At 39.9% G+C, this 26,804-nt stretch overlaps 2 protein-coding genes across 3 annotated transcripts; one reads left to right on the top strand and one right to left on the bottom strand.

Annotated features, from left to right (window-relative positions):
* Nucleotides 1-372: 372 nt before the first annotated feature.
* LOC145778307 (uncharacterized) lies at nucleotides 373-15,390 on the bottom strand. 2 transcript variants are annotated; one of them, XM_082589770.1, is made up of 8 exons: nucleotides 15,222-15,390; nucleotides 13,371-13,527; nucleotides 12,989-13,127; nucleotides 4,891-5,030; nucleotides 3,937-4,174; nucleotides 3,583-3,834; nucleotides 2,663-2,778; nucleotides 373-1,012 (listed from the first exon to the last, which is right to left on the bottom strand). In XM_082589770.1, exons 2-8 carry the CDS (start codon nucleotides 13,385-13,387, stop codon nucleotides 805-807), a joined length of 1,110 nt encoding a protein of 369 aa, XP_082445896.1. In that variant the 5' UTR covers nucleotides 13,388-13,527; nucleotides 15,222-15,390; the 3' UTR covers nucleotides 373-804. The 2 variants fall into 2 exon arrangements, with proteins under 2 accessions (XP_082445896.1, XP_082445895.1); XM_082589769.1 differs by lacking the exon at nucleotides 15,222-15,390 and adding an exon at nucleotides 13,961-14,396.
* Nucleotides 15,391-16,779: 1,389 nt separating this feature from the next.
* Nucleotides 16,780-18,012, top strand: LOC145777961 (uncharacterized). The gene is made up of 4 exons (XM_082589332.1): nucleotides 16,780-16,858; nucleotides 16,963-17,091; nucleotides 17,223-17,526; nucleotides 17,907-18,012. Exons 1-4 carry the CDS (start codon nucleotides 16,811-16,813, stop codon nucleotides 17,909-17,911), a joined length of 486 nt encoding a protein of 161 aa, XP_082445458.1. The 5' UTR covers nucleotides 16,780-16,810; the 3' UTR covers nucleotides 17,912-18,012.
* Nucleotides 18,013-26,804: the final 8,792 nt, after the last annotated feature.

Here is a 26,804-nt window from a genome sequence, read left to right as displayed (position 1 = left end):
TCGAGGGATACGAGAATTTTTCGTAAACAACTTTTTAACTGCAACGAAGGTGCAACAAGTAAGATTTACAATAGGCCTACTGAATAGCAAAAGCTTTCGAAATTATTTAAGTTGTAAAGAGCTGCGGCAATTATCTTTGACAGGGTACGTACGGTACAACGTATATGTGTGACTTTTTAATTTCTTGTCATATCGTCACGGACCACTTGTGCAGTCGTCGCGGACCACCAATGGTCCGCGGATCACAGTTTGGGAAACCCTGACTTAGGGTATATTTTGGAATCGCGCAATTATGCTTTGTGGGCGAACGCGTGGTAGGCCTCCTCCCAAACTAGCCGGCTATGTCGTGAGATAACTCAAATCACTCTCCAACCCAATACAGTGAATATATTAAAATCTTTTATGTCAAATACATAACAAAAATCTCACTGACCAGTATCAAGTCATGAATTGCCTACTAACTTAACCTAATTGCAAGATTTACCAGTAAGTTACAGTATTTTTTTTCAAAATGCACATTGTTATCTGTTAAAATCAACACATTTCAATCGACAGTACGTTAATGAAAAACAAAAGCACATGATTTTCCTTCAATACATTTCAGTCGAAAACTAAGCTAGCAATCGGCAAAAATCAATAAAACATGGCGAGTTCGTCAAATAGAGTTTTGATTCTACTTTATACAAAGAATAAAAGTTTGCAAAAACAAATTGCATAGCAAACCGTTGCAATAAAATACAGCTAAGAATTTAAAGCTGAATGCACCAAATAAATTTCGTATATTGTAAATCAATCAATATGAAATTATTTGAAATCACAGTCACTGAGACAATACACGCCGTCATCAGACAACACGTATTCATCCTTTTTGTACTCAAGTAAGCGGCCTGTTCGGCATTCATGGACGAGGTCATAGAGAAGTTCAACGTTGCCAGGAATTCTCTCCACACCACACCGGTCAGCAAGTTCGTCATTGTAAGCCCATTGCAATGGCCCTAGCACGTGCGCTCCACTAAAATTGAAGGAAAAATGTCAAACCGTGATTACACAAATGATTAGAGGAGCAGGTGTAGTGAACATCGCGCATTTGAACAAAAACCAACACTTACATGAATCAAAACAAACGCTTACAGCAATTAAAAACAAAAGCGCTTTTGTTTACTTGCTTGCAGCTTACTCTGTAGAAAAAACGTTTAGGTGGGGTCTACGTCGAGTCGTAAACTATTGATTGCAACGGTTTGAAATGTTACCAGCTCAGTGGCCCTGTGGTTTCGCCTTCGGCTCTAGTGCTGGTAGATCTGAGATCGATTCCAAGTCGGGTCAAACCAAAGACTTTAAAAACGATACCAATTGTGTTCTTTCTTGTATAACGCAGTAAGTGCAGTGGCGGCTGGTGCTGTTTGTGAGCGGTGGGGCTGCAAATGACTTTGTGGGGGGGTCTCCGCCCAAAAAAAAAATTGAAAAATCGCATTAAATTTAGTGCGTTCTGAGCATGTTTTTACCCCAAATTTTGAAAAAATGCATTCAAACTTTGTTGAAAAGTTAATGTATTCCTAAGATGTATTAAAAAAAAAACTAACAGTATTGCTTTGGAGACAAACTTTACTAGTATTGAGCTTAGTCTTGACTAGCCTAGCCGTTGCATACAAGGTTCAAGTGATTTTGAGAAGCCCTTCTAGCACTTCCTATAACCTGTTGAATATTCTAACTCTACAGCTAACACTTCTACATTCATGGCTCATCGCTACTCTGCGAAAAAAAAACTAACTTTAAAAAGTCTGTAAAGTGATTCGGTTAGGTGGGGCAGTTTTCAATGCAGCCCCGACAGATTCAAAAATTGCTCTAAAATACCAAAAAAGGTGGAGCTTCAAGAACAACTTCTAGCCAATCAGAGCGCTTGAAATCCAGAATCTCGGGCTGCAAAGAAGTTTGCCCAAAATCGGTGTTGCCAAAGGAAACTTTTAATATTTTAATTTTCGATCCGCAATTCTTAAGTGAAAAAAGTAACCGGGTCGGACAAACACAGAGGAAAACATATTTTCCTTTTCTCTTTCTTTCAAGTGGGGCTGCAGCCCTGCAGGGCCGCCACTGAGTGAGTGCATAACGCAGTGATGGTAATGAAGTGATGACATCGTAAACCTGATATAAAACAAAAAATGAGCCTTGTCGCTAAAAGACCTTAGCTGTTGCACAGCGACAATAAATAAAACCATAACATTAATTATTTGAAATGTTAATAGTGTGGTATCCACATCATTCCATACCATCTCAAGTAATGGTTATTTCTCAACTGATCCCTTATAGAGAACTTGTCAGTTGTCACGATTTATCGTCTCAAGTGTCTCCACACTTAAGATAATTACGCGGCTATTGTTGGAAAATGTAACTTGTGGGAGTGGTCACCGGTATTTCATTCAAGGCAATTGGGTGTTGAAGTTATGGTAGAAGACGAATTTGGGAAGATGATGTAAAACAGTCGGCTGACTTGTCAAGCATCGGTCGAGAGGCACAAAAGAATAGTAGCGGAAGAACGAGACATGTGGAAGCAAATGGCAGCGAATCATCGGCTAGGTGACGGTAGATGACGATGATGAGTGATGACTGAAAACAGTATCACCATCAGAGTAAACCGCTCACCATGTAATGTAGCATTTTCAAGTACCTGAAAGGAAGACCTTCATCGACTCTTCTTCGATAGTCTTTATCTTGATCTTTAAGCATTTCTTGGGTAGAGGGAAGTTTCATTGTTCCATCTATTGCAGCCATAGCAAATAAAACCTGAAATATAGGCCTAATGATTTGCTGTCTGAAGTAACAGCACAACTCCCATTTCTTATACCAGCACAAGAGACAAAAAGTGGTCGTATTCAGAAACGACCGACTGATATTTATCCTCAGACTGAAAAATTTCCTTTGGAACCTTAATCCCGGCAGCCTGGCACACTTGTAGAGGCTTTGAACCTCTGACGGAGACCTGTCACCGAGTTTGACAGAGTGACGTTTCCGATTGTTGTCCGTGAATTATTCCATCCAATAGGTGCCGCAGAACGGAGAATTGTTCTTGAAAATGAGTTGCTCAAGCGCACACCCCAAGAGCCGAACCAACGTTGCTTGATTTTGCGGTTTCTTCGTGCACAAAGTTGGAAGATTAACTAACTGGTCCATCGGGACGGCCAATGTGAATCACTTATTAGTGAACAGAAAATCTTTGTTGAACCTTGACAACTGCGTACGTGAATGAATGAAAACTAGACGAAGTTCTCTGCAATATCGTCAATACGCTCGCTAATATCGCAATTCACAAACATCTGCAATTTACGTGGCTGCCAAAATCCGGAATGGCCTGTTTCGGTGAGTCCGATCCCTTAACGGGGGATTTTTTCAATTTTTTTTTTAAATTATCGGGTACCGTAGCCTAATTATCATTGCCGTTTTAGGGTTAGGGGTTAGGAACTCACCAAATCGGACTCACCAAATAGTAGCAGACCCGCCAAAATCAATCGTCAGCAACAACAAGCCGGTTTAAATCAGTTGCTTTACAAATGTTTTCAACTAAAAAATACGAACAGTTGTGAATCTAACCTGGCAGTGGAACTGTGGGAATGGGCATATGATTCGACACATTCCAATGAAGGAAAGGTTGGGATTATGAATGTGGATTAAGTGCTTGTACAATGGAGTGATTCTATTATCCCCGACTTGCAAGACTTGAGGATCTTTCATGAAGGGAAAACTATATTTGTATCCGGTACAGAACATGATTGAATCACATTCCAGACTTTCACCGTCTTCGCATATGATTCCTGTTTGGGTGATGCTGGAAATGGATTTGACCTGAGAAGTAATGGGACATCAACAGAGATTTAATAAATAGGGCTTTAATAGGAAGATAGCATAAACCTTACTTTTCACAAAATGCACACATACATGGCCTACCTCTACAACATTATCAGGAAGGACAGATTTTAATTTTTGACCTTTGTGGCTTAAAATTACGGATTTTGCTACTTTGGAAAGATTCATAGCAATATCGACTCCTGATGATTTGGCTCCAAATATGACAACTCGTTGATTAACGAACTGATCGGGTTTTCGATGTTGATGACTGTGCAGAACTCTTCCAGTGAACTTATCTATTCCAGGTATTGAAGGAATGTTTGGTGTCGAATAGTGTCTGAAAAAATACAGCCACTCACTGCATTGAAGATTATAACTAGGTCTATACAAAAAATTCTTGAAAAATTGCACAAAGTTAAAGTAATTTTACAAAAGACTGTTTTCTTTTGATAATAATTTAACATTGTTTATTTGTTTTTTCAACTTTACAAGCCAGATGTTTGTAGAATACCGGCAAGCTGCCAACACACAAGTGCACATTCCTTTTCAAAGTTTTAATAGATAGAGTCAAAATCCCCTTACTGTACCATAATCATTCTCGACTTATTTCCCACCGGAGTTTATTATCAGCTAATTTACATTCGGATAAGAAAAATTGAATTTAACTTGCAACACATTTCAAGCACTGACATCAAACCTCAGATTTTAACCTTTAAAAAATTGACTTTTAGTGCATTCAGTTACTGAGCTTCGAAGAATGAGAAGATAAGGTTCTCATAACACTAAGCCTTTGGCACTAACGAGAGTAGGGTGGCCAGTTCCTTTCTCTCGGCCGCCTTTCCTTCAGCAACTATGCCAACCCATTTTATTACACCTTGAATAGAGGTGAGTGGTGTTTTCCAACAACCAGCTTAAGCCGAGTGTCGAACTAGGTTTGTATTACCAGAAAAGTCAGCGCCTTATCCGCTGCAACATCCCATCGCTCATATCCGATTCAAAGTAGTAAAGTTATATACAAATACAATTATACATAGCAACGCCGCAATCAATTACCCACAACAGACCATCACTCCATCAAATGTATCTTTTGAAAATGACTTTGTATCCCAGCTGAATGTTTTAAGTTCCCATTTTGGTAAATCTACATTATTTGAAGAAGGTATTAATTTGACGTCCTCAACAAATGTGTTCAACTGAAAAAAAAAATTTTTTTGTAAACATGGCTAAGTTGTAATATAAACAGGGCCGCACATCCATCAGGCAAACTAGGCAACCACCTTTGGGTGCAGTCTTCAAGGGGGGGCAGAACTTCCTTTTCTTGCAGTTTTGCAACTTTTTTAAAATTACTTTATTTTTCTAATAGCCTACTGTAGGTATAAGGATGTCTTTGGGATTCAATGATGTTGTGTAAATTGTTCGCCTATACTTTAAATTAAGACATACAAAATAAGAAAATCGCATTGATGCTGTAAAGCCATTTAGATACTGTAGGCTACACTCTTACAGTAATTGTTCAATGTTCATGTGTATGACGATCAGATAATGTTTACAGTATAAAAAAGCTATCGCAGTTGTTGCAATTTTTGCATACCGCTGCAACAGTCAAGCAGAGACATAGACGACAATCAGTTGAGCTATGAAATAAAAGCAATATACTGTATATTATATATACAGTAGTTACAAAATTCCCAATATCTGTGACACTGTGTGTCTTTTGGGGTAAGATGTGATGTGCTGTCTTTTTGGTGTAACTGTAACAAAGACTTTTCCACAATAACTATACCAGATGCTTCCATGCTTGAGAATTCTACTGACGCTATTAATATCAGTGGCAAGCGCTAAGAAAAACTTTTTTAAGCTAAAACCGGCTGAAACTTATTAAAACGTGCTAACGCTCTACAGTGGTTCAAAATAAGCTTGATGGCTTACAATATAGTAGTTATGATGAGGGCCGTTGATAAAAAGTTTGGGCCTGGTACCAAGCGTAATTTCGGGCCTTTTCGGAAAAATGCTAGGCATTTTTAAAATGTATTTCCGAGGAAAGGTTTCTTTCCAATGTTTGTTCCATGAAGGAGGACACCTCAGTCCTCAGCTATTAAAGTGCAATGATGGGACATTTATAAAAGTATCTCAATCCTTTTAACAAACTTCCTGTTACCTAAAATAATTTATGTCTTTGGTTCAAAAATAGGCTACTCACTACATCACTCATGTCAACCCTGGTGGCTATGGTATCTATTGAGCCTGACTATGCTTTCGTGCTCAACATAGAGAAATTAATAACAAAACTTTCAAGTAAAACAGTTTCTATCACTAGTTGCAACTTTATCTGATGAAAGTAAAGCAAAGACATACAAGTTATTCTTTGTTGCTCACTGACATTTCAGCATTCAGTAAAAAAGTAAGCACGAAAGATAATATTTTTATGGAAGTCTTTACTAGCATTGCTTACCACTGCAAAGTAATTTAACACAATTTATGTCAAAGAACCCAAAGGAATTAACACCTTTTGTTGTTCACTTGTTAGGCTACAGTAAACTATCGACCAATGGGGCACAGTCCTGAGTTGAAGCTGGCCTAGGGTGGACAATAGCCTTGCGCTGGCCCTTCTTCTTCGTCGTATGAGCTGTTCTTCGGGACTATATGTTTGGGCATGATGTCATCAGCCACTCTACAGTCTCGTCATCCAGGGTCTTCAGTCCAAGCGTTCCATGTGGTGGTTGATTAGGGTGGAGTGAAAACAATTTTTTTCTTGAAATTCAAAAAAGTGTAGTTCTTAAAACCCGACAAATGATCCAAAACCACCATAAAAATTGATTTTAGGGGGTTGCCACTTTCATTGTCCTGGCAACCGGCCACAAGATGGCCGAAGAGGCCCCAATTTCTGAAAATAGCCATAACTCCTGAACCGATCATTCTAGAAATACATGGTTGGTCTTAAAAGATGCAGAACTATCAAGTTTCTATATGTCCTAAAAGAAGTTTTTGGTCTAAAGTCAACAAGAAAAAAGTTATGTGAAAATATGTACATTTTTCCCAGAACGAGCAAAAGCATAAAGCAAAGATACATTTAGGAGCAAAATGAGTGGAGCGTTTAGTTAATCAACGCTAAAATATAAGAGCCAACAGATTATCAAATAGACTCATATCTTCATGAGACATTTTGGATAAAGACTATATCCAATTATCCATCATCAGTGTTAAAAATAAGCTAAATTATTGCATTGACACAATAGAGTCATTGAGGATCAATACAAAATACACATCACAGACCTTTTACACAAATTGCTTCTTGGTATCAAATCGTTTCATCAGCTTCCTCGATTTTATTCTTTGAAGAATCATACCATCTCTTCGATCATGTCCTATTACAGCAGAGGAAGCTTCCGAAATTAATTTGACATGCCTTTCTACGGCTTGATTGTGGCAGGGTTGTATAAATGTTAAGGGTTTCATCCTCAGTTCTTCAATAAGCGAGTCAGTGAGATTTCGGATTGCTGGAGGTTCTTCGATGTCAACTGCATTGAGGTTAACAAGTCTGTGGTAAGACTTGGCATTGAGGTTGAGACAGGGTAATAGAAATCGCCTTATTGATCCGCATCTGGCATCAGTGTTGGCATCGTCACGTTCAACATACCCTCCTTTAAAATTATTATTACTTATTACAAAAGGTATTTTACCCCTTAATGCCTGGACTTTGTTGACTGCTAACCTGCGGATATTTTCATCCTCATCGGAAAGCATCCCAAGAAGAATATTCTCAGGGTGTGCAAAGAATGCATTTCTTTGCACAACTTTCAATGAAATATCTCGAATTTGTTGGTTGGGAAATTGAAGAATTCTCTGCACAAGATTGAAGAAATTTTTGGATCCATCAGTGATTTTGTTTTTTAATTTTATTTGAAACCAAGTAGGAAAATAGATATGAACACAGAACTCAGCCAGGAGTATTAAATTTTTGGATGGTCTCCTTGTTGAGGTATAATATGGGAGGATTCGGCAAGCAAGAGTGAGCTACCTTGCATGAGCAATTGGACCTATCTCCAACAATTTTAGATCCGTGTGTACCGTACCAAGAATGATTGCCATACATATTCTGTAACCATAGTATTGATCATGGCTTAAATCATCAATAATTTCATTTGGAAGTGTTGGGAAATTTTGGTTTGGTATCCGCTTGAAGTTTTCCACTGGCCAGTCTGAAGCAACCCCACCAAACATTTTGCCAATATAGGTCCTGAAAATGTAGTTGGACTCTGAGTTGTCCCATCCAGACTAAGAAAGACATGTCTCAGGGGCAATTCGTTGCAGTGTAAAAGACATATGGCCCATTGTAGTGGCCTGTTCACTAGTTCTTCCAAAGCTTTGATGCACCCATTTTTTGCACCAGTCATAGATGCAGTGCCATCTGTCCCAGCAATAACCAACACTTCCTCTAAATCAGTATCTTTGATTGTGTTGTATATATCTTGTGCTATAGTGCGACCTTTATCATTCTCAGGGGATATATGTGTGAGGTAAAACTCTCCAGGCTCGCCAACTATAGCATAATGCTCTTGTAACTGTGTCGATCTATACAATTTTTCATTTTCCCCCATAAGCATAACCAGTGTGGCATCCTTTCTTCCATCAAAATACAAACTATCGACCAAATCAAAGTACTTCTTCTCTTCTTCCTGCACTATACATCTATATTTATTTCGCTCCCTTCTCAACTTGCTTCTGTCAATCACGTAGGATTCATCTGCATCAGTTATTACACCAGCATCTTTTATCATGCCTCTAGATCAAAAGAACTAGCTCATTTACATACATTAAAAATGCATTTTATTTTTGGTTGCACTTGCTCTAAAATATAGATTTTTTTCAGATAACTTTTTTTCTAGTGGATTTAGACCAAAAACTTCTTTTAGGACTTATAGAAACTTGATAGTTCTGCATCTTTTGAGACCAACCACGTGTTTCTAGAATGATCGGTTCAGGAGTTATGGCTATTTTCAGAAATTGGGACCTCTCAGACCACCTAGTGGCCGGTTGCCAGGACAATAAAAGTGGCAACCCCCTAAAATCAAATTTTATGGTGGTTTTGGACCATTTGTCGGGTTTTAAGAGCTACACTTTTTTGATGTAGGAATTTCACTCCACCCTAGTGGTTGATGGATTGGGCAGTCATGGACGACATGATCTACTGTCTGGTCTGTGGCGCCACACTCGCATCCCGGTGAGGAAGCCAGGCCCCATCTGCACATGTCTGAACGAAAGCGACCGACGCCGGTTCGTAGGCGGTTAAGCCGGACCCACGCAAGTCTTGCGAGGGACATTCCCGGAGGGTGGGGATCGACGTCGGGTAGGAAATCATGGAGTCGGGAGGTGTTGTTTTGCCACTCCATGTTCCATGTGTAGTTCGTCCAGTGTGCCGCACTTATTCCAAGATCTTCAACGTTGTTCAGAAGCTGTTGTGCGGCGGGCACAAATGGGCGTCTTGATTTCAGTCGCTGCTGTCCTCCAGGTAGGCGCTGGAGTGCACTGTGGAGGAGGTGGTCGGGGTCCAGTGCGCGACGAGCAAGGGAAATCATGGCTCCTTTACGGCGAAGCTCAGCAGGTTGGATGCCTGCAAGGATGGGAAGGCAGTCCGTTGGAGTGGGACGCAGGCATCCAGTCACAGTGCGTAGTGCGTCATTGATGGCGGTGTCAATGTGGCGGGTGTGAGAGCTGCGGCACCACACTGGTGCGCAGTACTCAGCGGTAGAATGGACGAGGGCCAAGGTAGCTGTGCGAAGGGTTTTCGCATCAGCTCCCCAGCCGGAACCCGCCAGCCGCCTCAAAAGTGCAACGCGCGCCGATAGTTTTTTGCGCAGTGACTCCAGGTGTCGTCGGTACGTGAGTGACCTGTCCAGGGTTACGCCGAGGTAGGTGGGTTCGGCGCAGTAGGGGAGGTGTTCGTCATCGGTGGTAATGTTGATCTCACGTTTTGCTTCCTTGTTGTTTAGATGGAAGGCCGCCGACACTGTCTTTGCCTTGCTGAGCTGTAGCTTCCATTTCTGGAGATATGTTGATATAGTTGACATGTCCTGGCTTAGGTTCCTCTCCATTGACTGCCAGTCTCCGGCTGGATGCAGGAGAGCCAGATCGTCTGCGTAAGCATACTTCCTGGAGATGGTGTCAGGCAGATCATAGATGTAAGTGTTAAAGAGGAGGGGAGCCAGGACAGAGCCCTGTGGGACGCCGTTCCTGAGTCGACGTAGTCTACTTCGTCGGCCGCTACCGGTGGAAAGAGTAAAGCTGCGGTTTTGCACAAGTTCCATAATCATATGGACCATGTGCCTGTCAGGAAGGAGACGAAGTAGTTTGCAGGTAAGGCCGCTGTGCCATACAGTGTCGTAGGCAGCCGTGAGATCGACAAACACGGCGCCAGCCTTCTTTTTTGCCGAGAAGCTGTCCTCGATGTCTTGGGTCATCAGGGTGACCTGGTCTACAGTTGATCTACCGTGGCGAAAGCCGGCTTGTTCCCGAGGGAGCTGAGGATCTATTATCGGTTCGACACGGGCGTAGATAAGTCTTTCGAGTATCTTGAAGGGGATACAGAGCAGAGAGATGGGACGGTAGCTCTTCGGATCCCCTGGGGGCTTCTTCGGCTTTGGGACTGCAACCACTAGGGCTCTTCTCCAGATTCTTGGGATGCGCAGGTGACGCAAGCAGCAGGAAAGGAAGTCTTTTAACCAGGACCTCATAGAGGGGGCAGCTTGGAGTATTAGTTCCGGGCATAGGTGGTCAAGGCCCGGGGATTTGCCTGGCTTTAGGTGCTGGAGGGCGGAGGCAAATTCTTCTGGGGTAAACTCACCAGAGATGTTGCCCTCGACAGGTGTTGGGACCTTCCAGAGGTCCGTCATTTCCTTGAGAACGGACTTGTCTGATTCACGGTCTCTCGTTCTGTGCACTCCATTTTTCACAAGTTGTGAGGCGATGGCATTTGCTGAAATGGGGCATTGGCGACGAGAGGCACGTGATCTGCCAGTGAGGTTGTTGAGTGTACTCCATGCTGTGCGGCTGGAGTGCGTGAAGTCGATTGAGTCTATGGCTTCTGTCCAGCGCTTCTTCCTCTTTGAATCCAATCTTGCCAGCAGGGCTGTTGCTGAGTTGGTGGTGGCGGTGCCCTGGGGGGAACGGAGGAAGTCGCGGTAGAGCCTGTCGCACTCCACATCCCAGCAAGGTATGTAGTTTTTCCGTCGACCTCGCGGGATGGAGTCTTTTGCCGCAGATATGATTGCATCACAGAAGTCCTGGTAGGCTTCATCCACTTTGATGGTGTGTGGGGATGGGAGGTACTGCGTAGCTTCGTTTGTGAGTAAGCTGTAGTATTCCCAATCGGCCTTTCTGAAGTTCCATCGCTTGACAGGCTTGCTCGGAATAGGTGTGGCAAGCAAGGGGGCCGTGATTAGCGAGGGTCGGTGTTGAGACCTTGGGAACTTCTCTAGCACACGTCTGTCCGGCTGGCGATCATCGGGGTCATCACTTGCGAAAGCCAGGTCTGGGTTCGTGCCAGTGTTCCAACGACCGGAGTGGAAGCTCGGTACGCCCTTAGGATCGTATAAGAGGGCGAGGTTGTTGTTGGTTGCCCAAGCGGCCAGACTTTCTCCGTCGTTGTTGATGGAGTTGTAGCCCCAGTCAGTGTGGTGGCAGTTAAAATCGCCAGCGTAGAGGCTGGGGTGGGGGAACACTGGGATGGCTGTTGATGTTATCCGCGAAGGTGGAGGCTTGTAGACATTGACGATGTTGTAGCCTGCTACATCTACACAAAGCCACTCGATCTCCGATTGAGCTTGGGATTGGTCAACCAAGGACCAGCTCAGCCGGTCATGGACAAACGTGGCGAGGCCGTGTTTCCTGCTGCAGGTTGCGCCTGCGAGTGTGAAGTTGGTTATTACCAACTTATCCACAGATGTACAGTGAGTCTCCTGGAGGAGGATGATGAGGGCTTGATGCTTGGTGGCCAGGTGCTCGATGATGTTGAGCTTGCTGGCCGTGATGCCCTCGGTGTTCAGCTGCAGTACGGTGGGTCGTCGGTACTTTTCGACAGTTCGAGCACTGCCGTGCCCTGAAAAGGGCATTTCCCTACCCACCCTGCACTGAACAGTCTCATTAGCTCTTGTTTGACAAGTTTCGTTTCGCATACGTATTTTGTATAATTTCGTATGTTACTGACGGGGGGGACCACGTGAAGGTACTTGTCTTCCTCCCCAGTAAACTATCGACCAATGGGGCACAGTCCTGAGTTGAAGCTGGCCTAGGGTGGACAATAGCCTTGCGCTGGCCCTTATTATAAATAATACTGGTAAGTGTAAACCTTCCAAGCAGTATAATATAATATATTATATATAAGATGGTTAAATTGAGTTTCCATAGAATATTTTAAAGCATCATGTTGTTTTATTATGATAACTGTTTATATATTTATCTGTTTATGGTGGAAAAAAGTCATCTCTTTACCAAAATTGTTTTATTACTATATTTATCAGTATATAATTATAATTATTGTGTATAATATTTATCCGTGTATATCCGCAATCGTGTATAAGTCGCACCCCAAACTTTGGCTTAAATATTGGTACAAAATTTTTTTTAGCAAGTGTTTACTTGCCGAGAAGTGCCTTTTTCTCATTGCAATCAAGCGTGCCGCACACGCACATGCAAGATGTTCGCGTTAAAATTCACATACATGCTGTGCAGTGAGCAACTGAGCATGTTAATGCGATGCTCGAAGTCCTCGCATGCAAAATACAAAAGTTGCACCAACCTTTTTGGGCAAGATTTGGTGCAAAATTTGCGACTTATACACGGATAAATACGGTAACTAATTTTAGAATCTCTTAAAGGATGTGGGTTCAATAACTACTGAAAGCATGCATGTACATTTGGCAACACACTTAATGATAAGAAAGATGATCATTTATTTTTCTTTGGATGCGAAACAAACATACATAAAAAAAGGTATATTAAATAGAGGTGGAATACAAAAGTAGGCTTACTTAGTACTTACTTCAGAAATAAATTGTGGATTGTATAAACGCAACTGTAATCATTTATATGATAAAAACAACCTAACAACTATATATATAGTGTAAACGAGAAATGTGAGCACAATGTATAATACCTTGATATGATTTTGAATATCAAATGCTTTGGAATAATTTATCAAATATTGAAGAACATCGTCGTGATGAAGAAATGAAGGTAAAGACTCATCAAATGGGAAGTCAGGAAATGCCATCACTTGCTTTGGTAAATTAGTTCTAAAAACATTATGATATAAAGTCAAATTAAATTAAATATTTCATCAAGTGATTATAACCAATTCAATTTACGACTGTCTCTATGATGGTACTGTATAATGACACAAATAATTGAAAGATGAATAAGCACTCTGCTTTGCAACATCTCATGTTATTATTTTTATTATAAGCTAAAAAAAGCAAAATAATTCAACTTGAATTTGTCCCTTCATGACATAAAAAATATAAGAAAATTAATCTCACCTTAAATCCTTATACATAGAAGAATGAATGGGATGGCCATTTTCATCAGTATCAGTGAGGTCGGTATAAAACCATGTCCCTCCGACATGATCTGTTGCTTCAAACAATACGACTTTAAAGTTTTTCGAGTAAACTAAATGCCGTGCAGCACACAATCCTGAGCAAAAATGCACAAAACTCATTCCATGGACAGATAAGATGGATCATTGTTAGACTTAAATCTTAAACAGCAACCACAATTATGTGTCAATTCAAAATCGATAATTTATTTACAATAAACACAATAACCCTAGCCTTAACCTAATAACCTATGGAATATGGATCTCTGAAGAACAGAGATCCATGCCTTAACCATTTGTCTTTGAAGCATCGGCTTTGAATTGTCGTGATACCAGCAACTACATAGAACTATTTAAAACAGTGTGGTGTATAATATTTGTTTAATTTGCCTGATTAAAAAATTAACAATGAGCATGACGTTTGTTTTACAATATCTTACTTAAAAAGAATTTTCAGAGTATCTAGAGTCTAGACATTACCATGTTAGATTTCAAATCTTTTTGAATGAAATGATTTGAATCTATCAATACCTGCTGCTCCTGCACCTATAACAGCAATGCGATGAGCAGTGGCCATCTCCGTTTAATAAACTACCAATACTCCAAAAAGATCTTTTGCAAACCTACAGTCAGATTCAAACTAATGCAACAACAGGTTTAAGTAACAGACTAGGGTAAATATTTCTTAACAGAACTTATGACAAAGTTTAGTTGTTTGGTTAGGAATCTTTATCTTTGGACGGACAAAGCCTTTGATCGGTTATTCCTGATAGTTTTATATGCTGTACTTGTGTAGGCTTTGAACCACTGACAACAGGGCCAGTTACCGAGAGTACCAGAGTAAAGATTCGGAATAATGAAGTGTTGTTGCCGAGAAATTATTCCAGCCATTATGTGCTGCTGAATGGAGAGCAAGAGCCGAACCAGCCGTTTGTAACCATGCCAAGCTTCTGTACATTATTAATTGCCTTAATCAAAAGTGAAATTAAACTAAATTGAACTTAGACACATTTGCAAAGGTGCCCAACAGCTAGAGGTAGGTCATCTTACTTAAACTGACAAATTTTGGAGCTGGTATACAAGCCCCCCCCCCCCCCCCCCCCCCTGGTAACTCATGACACAAAGAAATTAACCAAAACATGTGGATTGAAGTGTGTGAACAGTAAAGCAAAGGTAAAGTAGTTTCACCCTATATGTTTGGTAAGTCCTGTCTTTGTCATGAGTTACCAGGGGGGGGGGGGACTTGTATACCAGCTCCTAAATTTTGATAAAGTCGCTGTCTTAGCCCCAAAATCTCAATGCTGTGTGGAAATATTAGAGTTAAAAATTATCTAAAGGCTTCTTTCCAGACCGTTTAAAACTAGACAACACACGCCTGGAAAACAATGGTCAAACCAAACGACACAACAATGCAAAAGAGTCCAACATACATAGGATGTTGTCCAACATACATCGCTTGATTGCAATGAGAAAAAGGCACTTCTCGGCAAGTAAACACTTGCTAAAAAAAATTTTGTACCAATATTTAAGCCAAAGTTTGGGGTGCGACTTATACACGATTGCGGATATACACGGATAAATATTATACACAATAATTATAATTATACACTGATAAATATAGTAATAAAACAATTTTGGTAAAGAGATGACTTTTTTCCACCATAAACAGATAAATATATAAACAGTTATCATAATAAAACAACATGATGCTTTAAAATATTCTATGGAAACTCAATTTAACCATCTTATATATAAAATATTATATTATACTGCTTGGAAGGTTTACACTTACCAGTATTATTTATAATAAGGGCCAGCGCAAGGCTATTGTCCACCCTAGGCCAGCTTCAACTCAGGACTGTGCCCCATTGGTCGATAGTTTACTGTAGCCTAACAAGTGAACAACAAAAGGTGTTAAATCCTTTGGGTTCTTTGACATAAATTGTGTTAAATTACTTTGCAGTGGTAAGCAATGCTAGTAAAGACTTCCATAAAAATATTATCTTTCGTGCTTACTTTTTTACTGAATGCTGAAATGTCAGTGAGCAACAAAGAATAACTTGTATGTCTTTGCTTTACTTTCATCAGATAAAGTTGCAACTAGTGATAGAAACTGTTTTACTTGAAAGTTTTGTTATTAATTTCTCTATGTTGAGCACGAAAGCATAGTCAGGCTCAATAGATACCATAGCCACCAGGGTTGACATGAGTGATGTAGTGAGTAGCCTATTTTTGAACCAAAGACATAAATTATTTTAGGTAACAGGAAGTTTGTTAAAAGGATTGAGATACTTTTATAAATGTCCCATCATTGCACTTTAATAGCTGAGGACTGAGGTGTCCTCCTTCATGGAACAAACATTGGAAAGAAACCTTTCCTCGGAAATACATTTTAAAAATGCCTAGCATTTTTCCGAAAAGGCCCGAAATTACGCTTGGTACCAGGCCCAAACTTTTTATCAACGGCCCTCATCATAACTACTATATTGTAAGCCATCAAGCTTATTTTGTCGATTTCAGACCCAAACGTAATATTTTGTCGAAAAGTCAACGTTTTTATGGATTATAAAAAGTGCGTCGTGTTTTTCGGTGATAGGAAAATCTCCACAAATCTGTCTAAACTTTGCTGAAGGCGATTTAGCTTGGCTGTTCCTAAAATCCAAACTGTACATTTTCGAAAAGACTACGTTTGTGAAGAGGGAGCATTTTATAAAAATTATTTAAATACAATAATCTTTAATATGTTAAACTTGATAACGTTGCTCGGCTTCGTATGCCTATGGTTCAACAAGACAAACTCTCTACCGAAGCTGTATTATTTAAATACGTAACAATGAATAAACAATGGACAATTTGCGATAAAAGTTACTGCTGATCCAAAAGCGCATTGTGACATATTTCCTGCTTTTATGGGTTAATATGGTTTAATTGTGTCGCAGTTCCTGATTTACAATGCTTCTACGAGGATTTTGACAAAAATTACTCTCAAGAAACACAAAAAATTGTCAAAAGCCATAATTTGACAAATTTTGACTTTATTGAAAATTTTGACTTTATTGTCATTTTTGACTTGATTTTGACCTATAAACTGCTTAGAAACAGTCTCTTAGGTGCTGAAAACAACTTTATTCTTGGATTCGTGGATAGACGAGGTCCTTAAAAAATTTTGACCTAATTGACTTTTGCGGGCCCTACTTATCACTTCATGTCTTGGGCGATTTGCCAACGCAAGCAGTTGTAGGTCTAAATGGTGTATTTTCAGAAGAAAACTTTTTACTGCACGACACGGGTGCCGCCACAGGAAGCCGGAGAATACTAGTTTTCGGAAGGGAAAGCAATCTGACATGGGCAAGCAACCCAACTGATGCGAATCACCTGTTTATGGATGGAACGTTTAGCATCACACCACCTCTGTACAACCAAGGGCAGGTAAAATTAAATTACGCGATTGTTATGTCAATGTTGCGTTGTCCAGAACATCAGATTTTGAAAAATCACATTATTAAATCCTTACCTTTTTTATGGTTTCATAGCTCTACGTAGTTCTTGTAAAGAGACAAGGTTGGGTGCTGCCTCTGCTGTACGCCTTACTACCGAATAAAAGCAGACGGACTTATCAAGCTTTCTTCGAAATAATGCGTCATTTGATGCCAACACTAAAAGTAAGTCCAATGAATTGCCTTATTGCAGCTTTTACTGATTTTTACGTTACCACCAGTTGGCTTTACGCTCATGCACAGTTGTAGACTGCAGTTGCAAATTTACGCTTAGACCTTATTGACGTCTTTTGTAGCCAATGGGAATTTCAATGGATTTCGAAACAGCGGCGTTCCAGGCAGCCAAGGACACATTTCCATCAACGCAAATATTCGGGTGCTTGTATCATCTCACCCATAACATGCAAAAGCACCTCAACTCAATACCAGGAGCTATTCGGCGTTACTGCAATGACTCCGAGTACGCGCTCCATTGCAAAACATTAGTGGCGGTGGCTTTCGTTCCAATTGCACGCGTGGAAGAAGCATTGATAGCTTTGGAAAACTACTTGCCGCAAGAATTGCAATTTCTGATCGATTGGTTAGAAGACAACTATGTAGGTGAGCATTGAGCTGCTTCAGGTTTGAGCTTTGGTTATCTAATTTATTGCATAGCCTATGCTTGCAAACTGCTTGTACTAAAATACATTTAGTTTAAGTTAACCTTTGTCAGGCTTTAATAAGCTAGTTACAAACTTAATTCTATGGAACATAAAATAGAATGATAATAAAAGATGCGCTCATACTAAACAGCATGCAACGTTTTCTAGCCACTGCACTACAGTGTGAGTAGCAGACTCATCGAGTAAGCAGAGTCACGTATAGCAATCTACCAGCCACAAGCACAGTAAAGGAAACACGCTAGCAATAATGGCAACGCAATAATAACGCAATTTTAGGACACTGCTTCTTCGATTAGTCTAACTTACTTGATGTTACAGCTTAATTCACGTTAACCATTGCTTGCTTTGTTTACGGCGACGACGAAACGGTGGCGGGAGACAAAACCCCATGTTTCCATTGGAAATGTGGAACGTTCACGACCGAGTGCTTCATGACCAGGTAGGCTACACTGACCGCTGAACCAGATATGATTCGCGGTTTAGGCACAGACTTATGCAGAAGAATGCGTCCTGCCTTGGTGTAGAGTAGCTTACGTTACTTTACAATAGGTTGCTATGACTCATCATTCATACTATGGTAATGCAGTGTTGGTTTTTAGGGTCGAACAAACAACCATGCCGAAGTCGCACACAGGAGAATCCAAAGTGAGCTGGGAATGGACCACCCAACACTTTGGAAATTGATCGACAGTTTGCGGAAGGTGCAAAAATCTCGTGACCTGGAGTACGAGCAAATGATTGCTGGATATGCTCCGCCAGCAAAGCGTAGAAAGTACAGAGATGCAGACGAAAGGCTGTTAAGTGTGGTGAATCGCTTCATCGGGAGAAGTGGCGGCCCCAGTCAAACAATGTGGGAGTTTCTAAGAGGAGTGAGCCACAACTTCCACATGGGACCTTAACAGTTCAAATTACCTTTCTTATGTTCATTGTGTTTTATTATTTATTTGCAGTGTTTGATTGCGCATTTTCCGTATTTATTAATTGTTTAATAAAAATCGTTATCCTTCCACCTCGTGTAGCCTACCTTCTCAAACAAAAGAACTTGCTGTGGGTTCTTTGCTGTAGCCTAGGCTGCTTGCAAAATCAGGCACTGCACACCAAAATTTTAACCACCCGCTTCAATATAGGCTACGGTATGACTTTACTGATGTTTAGTGTAGTTATTATATGACTTAATTGTTTCGCAACCACCGAGGTCAAGACGTTTAATCTAAATAACCAGACATTTTTCACACAAATCTGTTGTATTTACGCCGTAAAAACATCTCATGTGATCGACGTAGACGCACAATCTTGACATCAAATGAAAGCATACATCTTCAGCTATCCGAAGATGCAAAGCTTTGCAATAAAATTTAAAACGTTCAATGTACAACTAGCAACTTTCCAAACGGTATTTTTTCTAATTTCTAAAAAAATTGGCAGAAAAGTGTGCTTCATTATAATCTTTACTACCCAAGCATGATACAATAATATGAAAATATATGTAGTTTAATCGTAGGCTATGCCAAAACAATTCTGCACATGAGAAAAATTGTACTTTGTTTCTGCGCGCAATGCTTTAGGAGGTACAGCAGAATGATTATGGAGAAATTTGGAAAGTTCTAAGCAAAAAGTTTACGTAATTCAGCCTACAGTCTTTTTGATCGAGAAATTCCAAAGTAAGGGGTTGCCTAGCCTGTTTTGACTGCCAATTCCAATGAGTGAAAGAAAAAAAAATCCACTGTGTCCCCATCTTTAAGAAGTCCTCATCTGATAACTGCACCGCTAAAATAATTTTTTTTTGATTAGCCAAAAAAGGTCAGGCAAAGACTATGGATCTGCCATCATTTACATTTTTTTTGCTTGAATTAGGCTACCTTTTAACCTTGGACGTAGGGATACTTCCTTGGTCATCATTGCAAAAATCTCAAGACGTGTGTATAGCCTACGTCCGTGGTTGCGAAAGAGTTAACTAAAAATGAACTCAATAATGTTCGGAAGCTTGAATAATTTATTGATAAAGCTTTCACCAACGCAAACCTGGACTAACAACAAATAAAACAATAATAAATCAATATTTTGTGTGAAAAGCATTGCCCTACGCCCCTACCTGCCAAGCTGATACAAACCTGATACAATCTGCAGACTTTACTAGGAATAGCACCTAAGTGACCGGGCGCCACAGTGCTCCGCGCCTAAATATCCAGACGCCCCAGTGTGCGCGCCTATTAGACCAGCGCCTAACTGTCAGCGCCTAAAAGACTTGCTCCCTTCATCTTTTTCTGGAATCATAGGAAAAGAATTGGGAGGCAGCATTTCTGCATGGAAAGTTGTCCAAATCTAATCAATCCCCAATTCCAAATTTCCTGTGTTGCCCAACAGTGTGATTGATAACCTTAGTTCTGACCAGTATTATGGCTACAGAATATGTTGGGCTGTTATGCTTGGGCATGTTGATGAAGACTTGAAGTTTTTGTCAGTTGGGGAATTATGTCATTTAAGGTGGCAAACACTTGTTTGTAGGCTACTTTGTAAATACTCTTCTGCGATCAACCCTTTCAAAAGTTTCATGATCTTGTCTGAGTACTGCATCAAGGTTTGCTTCCCATCTTAGTCTAAAATAAAACACCACAGTGTAGTGTATTGAAATGTGATTATTATGTTATGCTTATGACCGGTTACCAGATTATCTTTTTGCAACCCTGGCAAGTATCCCGGAAGGACATTCTGTTGTCAGTAATTAATCACAGTGGAAGTGTACGTTATTTCTGTATATAATACACCAGTAAACAGACAGAATATGACATTTGGCGACGAGGAAAATATTTAAATCTGTAGCCTATTAGTTCAAGAGGTCCAAGCAGACAGTGAATTGTTCTTATCGTGTTGTCCAAACTACTAGTGAGCATCATGAATGGAGCTGCAGTTACCTGCGAGGTGTCAGCTGTATTACCCTTTGATGTCAATGGTGATACACAAAGCCAGGGACAACGTTGGAAGCGATGGAAACGGGCGTTTTCATTGTATATCACTGGAAAAGGTGTCACCAGTGATGAACAAAAACAGGCTCTGCTGCTGCACACTGCTGGTGTAGATGTGCAAGAAATTTATTTTTCTTTGGTTCCAGACAATGAAGGTAAAACTCTTCAAGAGACTTTAACGTTGTTGGATGATCATTTTCTTCCTAAGGCTAATGTACCTTTTGAACGCCATGTTTTTAGGCAATTGATGCAAAAACATGATGAGCCGGTGAACAAATTTGTTTGCAGACTGCGACAACAGGCAGCTATGTGTGAATTTGGTGATTCATTGGATACCCAACTTCGTGATCAAGTAATTGATAAATGTCATTCCAATCATTTACGACGAAAGTTTTTGGAAAAAGGAGATGTGCAGTTAAATGATATATTAGCTATTGCTAGAGCACATGAAGCAGTTAATTCACAGGTTAAGATGATGGAAAGAAAATCATTAGAACCAAGCATGCAGCATGAAGTAAATTCAGTTCCTATACAAAGAAAGAGTAACATTAAGTCAAAACAGGGAAAAGACACACAAGAGTGTTTTGCATGTGGATTATTTGGTCATTTCAAACTTGACAGGCAGTGCCCTGCAAGAGGGAAGAAGTGTCACAAATGTGGAAATCTGGGACATTTTCAAAAGAAATGCAGATCAAAAGTAAGGAATACAACACAGTTTTATCAACAAAGAAATGCAAAATCTAAAACCTTTTTAAAATCTAATGCCAATCAAATAGATAATTCAGGATTGGGTGAAAATGAATTTGGAGCATCAACTAATGTCTTTTCAATGAAAAGTTCAACACATGGGCTGTGCAGTGTAAGTTTAAACATTGGTGGTGTGTCTGTGGGAGACATGTTAGTTGATTCCGGTGCATCATGCAACATTGTGAACAAGCAAACTTGGGAATGGCTGAAGACATGTAATATTAATGCAACAACAAGAAAATCTGCTAAAACATTGTACGCGTATGGAAGTAAGAAGCCAATTCCAACATTAGGAACATTTACGGCAAAAGTTGAATCAAAAGTTACACAAAAAGTATGTGTTGCTGACTTTGTGGTAGCAGATACCGATGGACACAGACTATTGGGCAAAGACACCGCAGAGACTTTAGGTTTGTTGCATGTTGGTCCAATACATGTAAATGGTGTTAAATCTGGTGCTAATAATGTTGAACCTCAAGTTGATAATGACATTGTGTCTAAGTATGATGGTTTATTTACTGGTGTTGGCTTGTTAAAAGATTATGAGTTAAAATTGCATATTGATGATTCTCTTAAGCCAGTAGCTCAACCTGTTCGAAGAATACCATTTCCGCTGAGAGAAAAGGTAGATGTGAAGTTACATGAATTGCTTGATGCTGATATTATAGAAGAAGTCCCAGAAGGACCATCAAGTTGGATCTCTCCATTGGTAGTCATACCTAAGAGTGATGGTGACATTCGCATTTGTGTTGATATGCGACAAGCCAATCAGGCTATAGTTAGAGAGAGACATCCAATTCCCACTGTTGAAGAACTGTTGTATCAACTCAATGGTAGTACTGTTTTCAGTAAGTTGGATTTAAAATGGGGCTTTCATCAGATAATGTTGGATGAAACGAGCCGCCATGTTACAACATTTGTTACACATCGAGGTCTATACAGATATAAAAGGCTAATGTTTGGACTGAGTTCTGCTCCTGAAAAATATCAGAAAATTATTTGGGATTTATTGAAGAACTGCGATGGTGTTGCTAACATTGCAGATGACATTGTCATTTATGGAAAAGACAGGACAGAACATGACAGTCGATTACATGTGGTACTGGAAAAGTTGTTAAAATCTGGATTGACTTTGAATAAAACAAAATGTCAGTTTAGAATGTCAAAGCTTACATTTTTTGGACATGACTTGCACCAACAAGGGGTAAGTCCCAGTGCAGAGAAAATTGCAGCTATTCAAAAAGCACAACCTCCAACTTCAGCTAGTGAAGTCAGATCATTCATGGGTCTTGTTCAGTTTTCAGCTAAGTTTATCCCAAATTTAGCAACCATTGCAAGGCCTATACTAGACTTGACCAAAAAGACTGCAAAGTTTGAATGGCATAAAGCACACCAAGATGCATTTTTGAAATTAAAAGCAGCGATCACAAAGGCTGATACATTGGCATATTACCGGAATGACTGCAAGACAAGAATTGTGACAGATGCATCTCCAGTTGGTCTAGATGCTGTGTTGACACAGTTACAAGATGGAATGTGGAGAGTCATTTCTTATGCATCTCGAAGTTTGTCAGATGTGGAAAAGAAGTACAGCCAAACGGAAAAGGAAGCTCTAGGGTTGGTTTGGTCTTGTGAAAGATTCAATTTGTATGTATTTGGAAGACATTTTGAACTTGAAACAGATCATAAGCCCCTGCAATACATTTACACGAAGAAATCAAGACCATCAGCAAGAATAGAACGCTGGGTATTGCGTTTACAATCGTTTGATTTTAGTGTTATCTATCGTCCAGGGAAAACTAACATTGCTGATGCATTGTCAAGGCTAAATAAAGAGCCCTATGAAGAAAGCAGAGATTTAAAAGAACCTTATGATTATGTGAGATCTATTGTTCTTCAAAGTATGCCAGTCGCTTTATCTACAGAAGAACTTGAACAAGAATCAGCTGCTGATCTACGGTTGTCAGAAATTAGGGACTATATTCATTCAGGAAATTGGTCCAAGTGTACAGACACAAGCTTTTTGCATGTAAAAAATGAACTGTGTACATATGGAAACTTGTTGCTCAGAGGGACAAGACTCGTTATACCTGCTACATTGCGTGAAAAAGTGCTCAATTTGGCACACGAGGGTCACCAAGGCATTGTCAAGACAAATAATCGATTACGCACAATGGTGTGGTGGCCAAAGATCGATGCTGATGCAGAAAAGATGTGTAAACTTTGTCACGGATGTCAAGTCACCAGCGACTTTTGCAGACCAGAACCAATTGCTCGGGTATTGCCACCAAGTGGGACTTGGCAAGATTGTGCGGCAGATATTCTTGGTCCATTACCAAGTGGTGAGAACATTTTAGTAGTGGTAGATTACTTTAGTCGTTTTTACGAAATTGCAATCTTGAAATCAATCACAAGCGAAAAATTGATTCAAGCGATTCTGCCCATGTTTTCAAGGTTTGGAGTACCTTACTCATTGCGAACTGATAATGGTCCACAATTTGTATCGAATGATTTTGAGAATTTTCTAGAAGAATATGGAGTAATACACCGCAAAACAACACCATTATGGCCTCAAGCAAACGGTGAGGTGGAACGACAAAATCGAACATTGTTAAAGGCAATCAAAGTTGCTCAAATTAAAAAGAAAAATTGGCGGTATGAGATCAACAAATTTCTAATGGCATATCGTTCAACTCCGCAAGTTTCTACAGGTTCTACTCCTTATTATATGATGTTTCGCAGAGAAATGAAGTCTAAATTACCTGAACTGTGCCGAGAACCTCAGATCTTTGATGAAGGGATTCGAGACAGAGACTGGAAGGGTAAAATAGACGGTAAACTATATACTGACTTTAAGCGACGTGCTGTCGACTCAGATATTCGGGTTGGAGATGAAGTTTTGGTTAAAAGTCAAAAATCAAATAAACTTTCTGCAAATTTTGATAGCGCTACCCAACAGGTAGTTAGGAAGGAAAGGGGGGAAGTGACAGTACAAAACAATGAAGGGGTTCAATTGACACGAAATTCGTCGTTTTTTAAGAAATTGAACACCAGTGATGAAAATGTAAACTCATCTCCTGCGGACATGACCTTGAACGCTGATTCGAATGAGTCCTCAATACCTGTACGTACTCGTCCGACACGTAATGTCAGTAAACCTGCCCGCTTTGATGATTATGTAACCTGAAGTGACTATTAAGAATGCAGACTTGTATGTCTATGATTCCTTTTGTTCTTTCGTTATAAAGACTAGCTCTGGAACGCATGTCTATTTGTTTAAACGTCATGTCAATTGAGTGGTAATCTATTTAATTGTTCGCCACTACAATTTCAAGATCAAAGTGTGAAAAGTAGAAGCAAACGTGTAAATCATGATCTTTAGTGTATGGCTATATTGCTTTTGACAGTAAATGTTGGTACTTAAAGTTAATCTGTGTATAGCCTACCATAGAATGCATGAATGATGCTTACGTAAACGAAACCTAATGATGATGCGTCGTTTGGTTCAAGTGCTCATGGTTTTCATCACCTGTTATGATCATTTAATGTAAAATAGGTTTTTATTGAAAGAAGTAATGCCTTTGAAAACTACGTTTTAAACCGAGAAGGAAAGGATGTAGTGTATTGAAATGTGATTATTATGTTATGCTTATGACCGGTTACCAGATTATCTTTTGGCAACCCTGGCAAGTATCCCGGAAGGACATTCTGTTGTCAGTAATTAATCACAGTGGAAGTGTACGTTATTTCTGTATATAATACACCAGTAAACAGACAGAATATGACACACAGTTCATTACCTAATGAGTCAAAAAACTTCTTCAACATGTTGCAAAGAAATCTATCCTTTCCAAACCAAGAAGTAAAAGAGATTTCTAAGAAGGTTTTGAACCGCAATGCATTTTTCAATCACCCTGAAAATGTCATTGTTGGTATGCTAGGTGATGAAGACTGCCAATTATGAAGAGCAGCAGTCCAACAAATCCATCCGTTATTTTCACAAGCTCATAAAAAGCAAAGCAAGAATCATGTTGGCTCCTCACAACAAGCAGAAGATGAAAATCAAAAGCTGAGAAAAGAAATTTTACCAGCGGTGCCACCTGCAATACGCAGATTTCTTGTTCCTCAGCTTAATACTAAAGCAAAATCATACCACCAACTTGTGAAGCTTGGTACAGTTCATAAGTCAGAGCCACCTATCATGAGATCGCTAACACATCAACAGCTTGACAATGTCATTGACTAACCTCTGCGGCTCAATTATCCTTGCCACATCCAAGTGGTGGAACGTCAATGCGTCATGTCAAGCTTTTGATTTGTTGTAGCTTTTCAATGAAGGTATTGGCTGATTCGTCAGAAGGTGCAATCTCGTCAACTTATGAAAGAATTCAACAGCAAGAAGGAATTCCCACTAGATTGACATGTTCACCTTTTTGGTTGTTCTCATGTAGTACTGGTGGCCTAGCACATGCAGCAGTATGAATCATATCAATCTGTGTGCTGGTATTTCCTTGGCAATGATTTCATTGCAGATCACAGTCTACCTATCACCATATTCACCAATTACGTCTACCAATTACAGTATATGTCATGTTTTATGCACCTACGCTTTGAACAGGTGTCCAGTTAGTAACCCCCACGTCGTGCAGTAAAGTTGTTACTTGCAACTGTATGTATACATGACGTGAGCACTATATTGTATTACCAGTCACACTACTGTACCATTAGACCATGGTTGCCACTGCCAACATGCTCTCAATTAACCCTTGTATTCTTTACATCATGTGTACCATATATTATGCATACTATGCTGTATATTTATTGCAAATTCAATAAGCAAAAGTATCCAAGTCATCTGCAACCTGCATATGCAGTACAGCATGCGCATTTACCCATCATCTTGTGCTTGCGCTACCGTACCGTTTTTGTCTAAAACATGGTAAAATATACGTTTTTTGTCATAACTTTTTTTCTAGTGAGATTAAGGCAAAAAGTCCTCTTAGAGCAGATAGAAACATTATGATTCTGCATCATTTAATACCAAAGTCATGTTCCTAGCACCAGCAGTTCCAAAGTTACAGCCGATTTGAGAATTTTTGGGGCAAGCCCCCATAAAATGGGGGGTAGCACGGCCAATAGGGGGTGCAACTCCCCGAAACCAGTTTTGTTGTTGTTTTTTGCCAATTTGTCAGGGATCTAGACCCCCCTTTTTTGAATTTCAAAAAAAAGTTTTTTTCACTCCACCCTACTGCACATGCACTATAACTAGGGTGGATACAACTTAGGTAAACAGTGGGATAAACTACAAAACATAAGTTACTGACAAATAAACTGCTCCATATCAACTGGAACCAAGCTTATTTATAGACAAAATCCATTCTTCTTGTTTTCTTTTGAGCAAAAAGGTAAATGACTTTGTCGTTAATGTCTGGGAGATGAAAATTTTTTTCTCCATTGAAATGACGGCAAGAGCATTTAGTGATTAGAGCCTTTCTTGATTGATGGT

Source organism: Aplidium turbinatum, chromosome 10 (assembly GCF_918807975.1).
Source record: "Aplidium turbinatum chromosome 10, kaAplTurb1.1, whole genome shotgun sequence".
NCBI classification, from domain to species: Eukaryota; Metazoa; Chordata; class Ascidiacea; order Aplousobranchia; family Polyclinidae; genus Aplidium; species Aplidium turbinatum.
Note: the sequence above shows the minus strand (reverse complement) of the source record. Positions and strands in the feature narration are given on the sequence as shown.

Coding starts and splice junctions, on each gene's coding strand:
- LOC145778307 (XM_082589769.1), bottom strand. CDS start 14,006: ATGGCCACTGCTCATCGCATTGCTGTTATAGGTGCAGGAGCAGCAG. Junction 13,128..13,370: donor TCTATGTATAAGGATTTAAG/GTGAGATTAATT, acceptor TAATGTTTTTAG/AACTAATTTACCAAAGCAAG. Junction 4,175..4,890: donor GGAGTGATGGTCTGTTGTGG/GTAATTGATTGC, acceptor GTATTTTTTCAG/ACACTATTCGACACCAAACA.
- LOC145777961 (XM_082589332.1), top strand. CDS start 16,811: ATGGATGGAACGTTTAGCATCACACCACCTCTGTACAACCAAGGGCAG. Junction 16,859..16,962: donor CTCTGTACAACCAAGGGCAG/GTAAAATTAAAT, acceptor ATGGTTTCATAG/CTCTACGTAGTTCTTGTAAA. Junction 17,092..17,222: donor ATTTGATGCCAACACTAAAA/GTAAGTCCAATG, acceptor CGTCTTTTGTAG/CCAATGGGAATTTCAATGGA.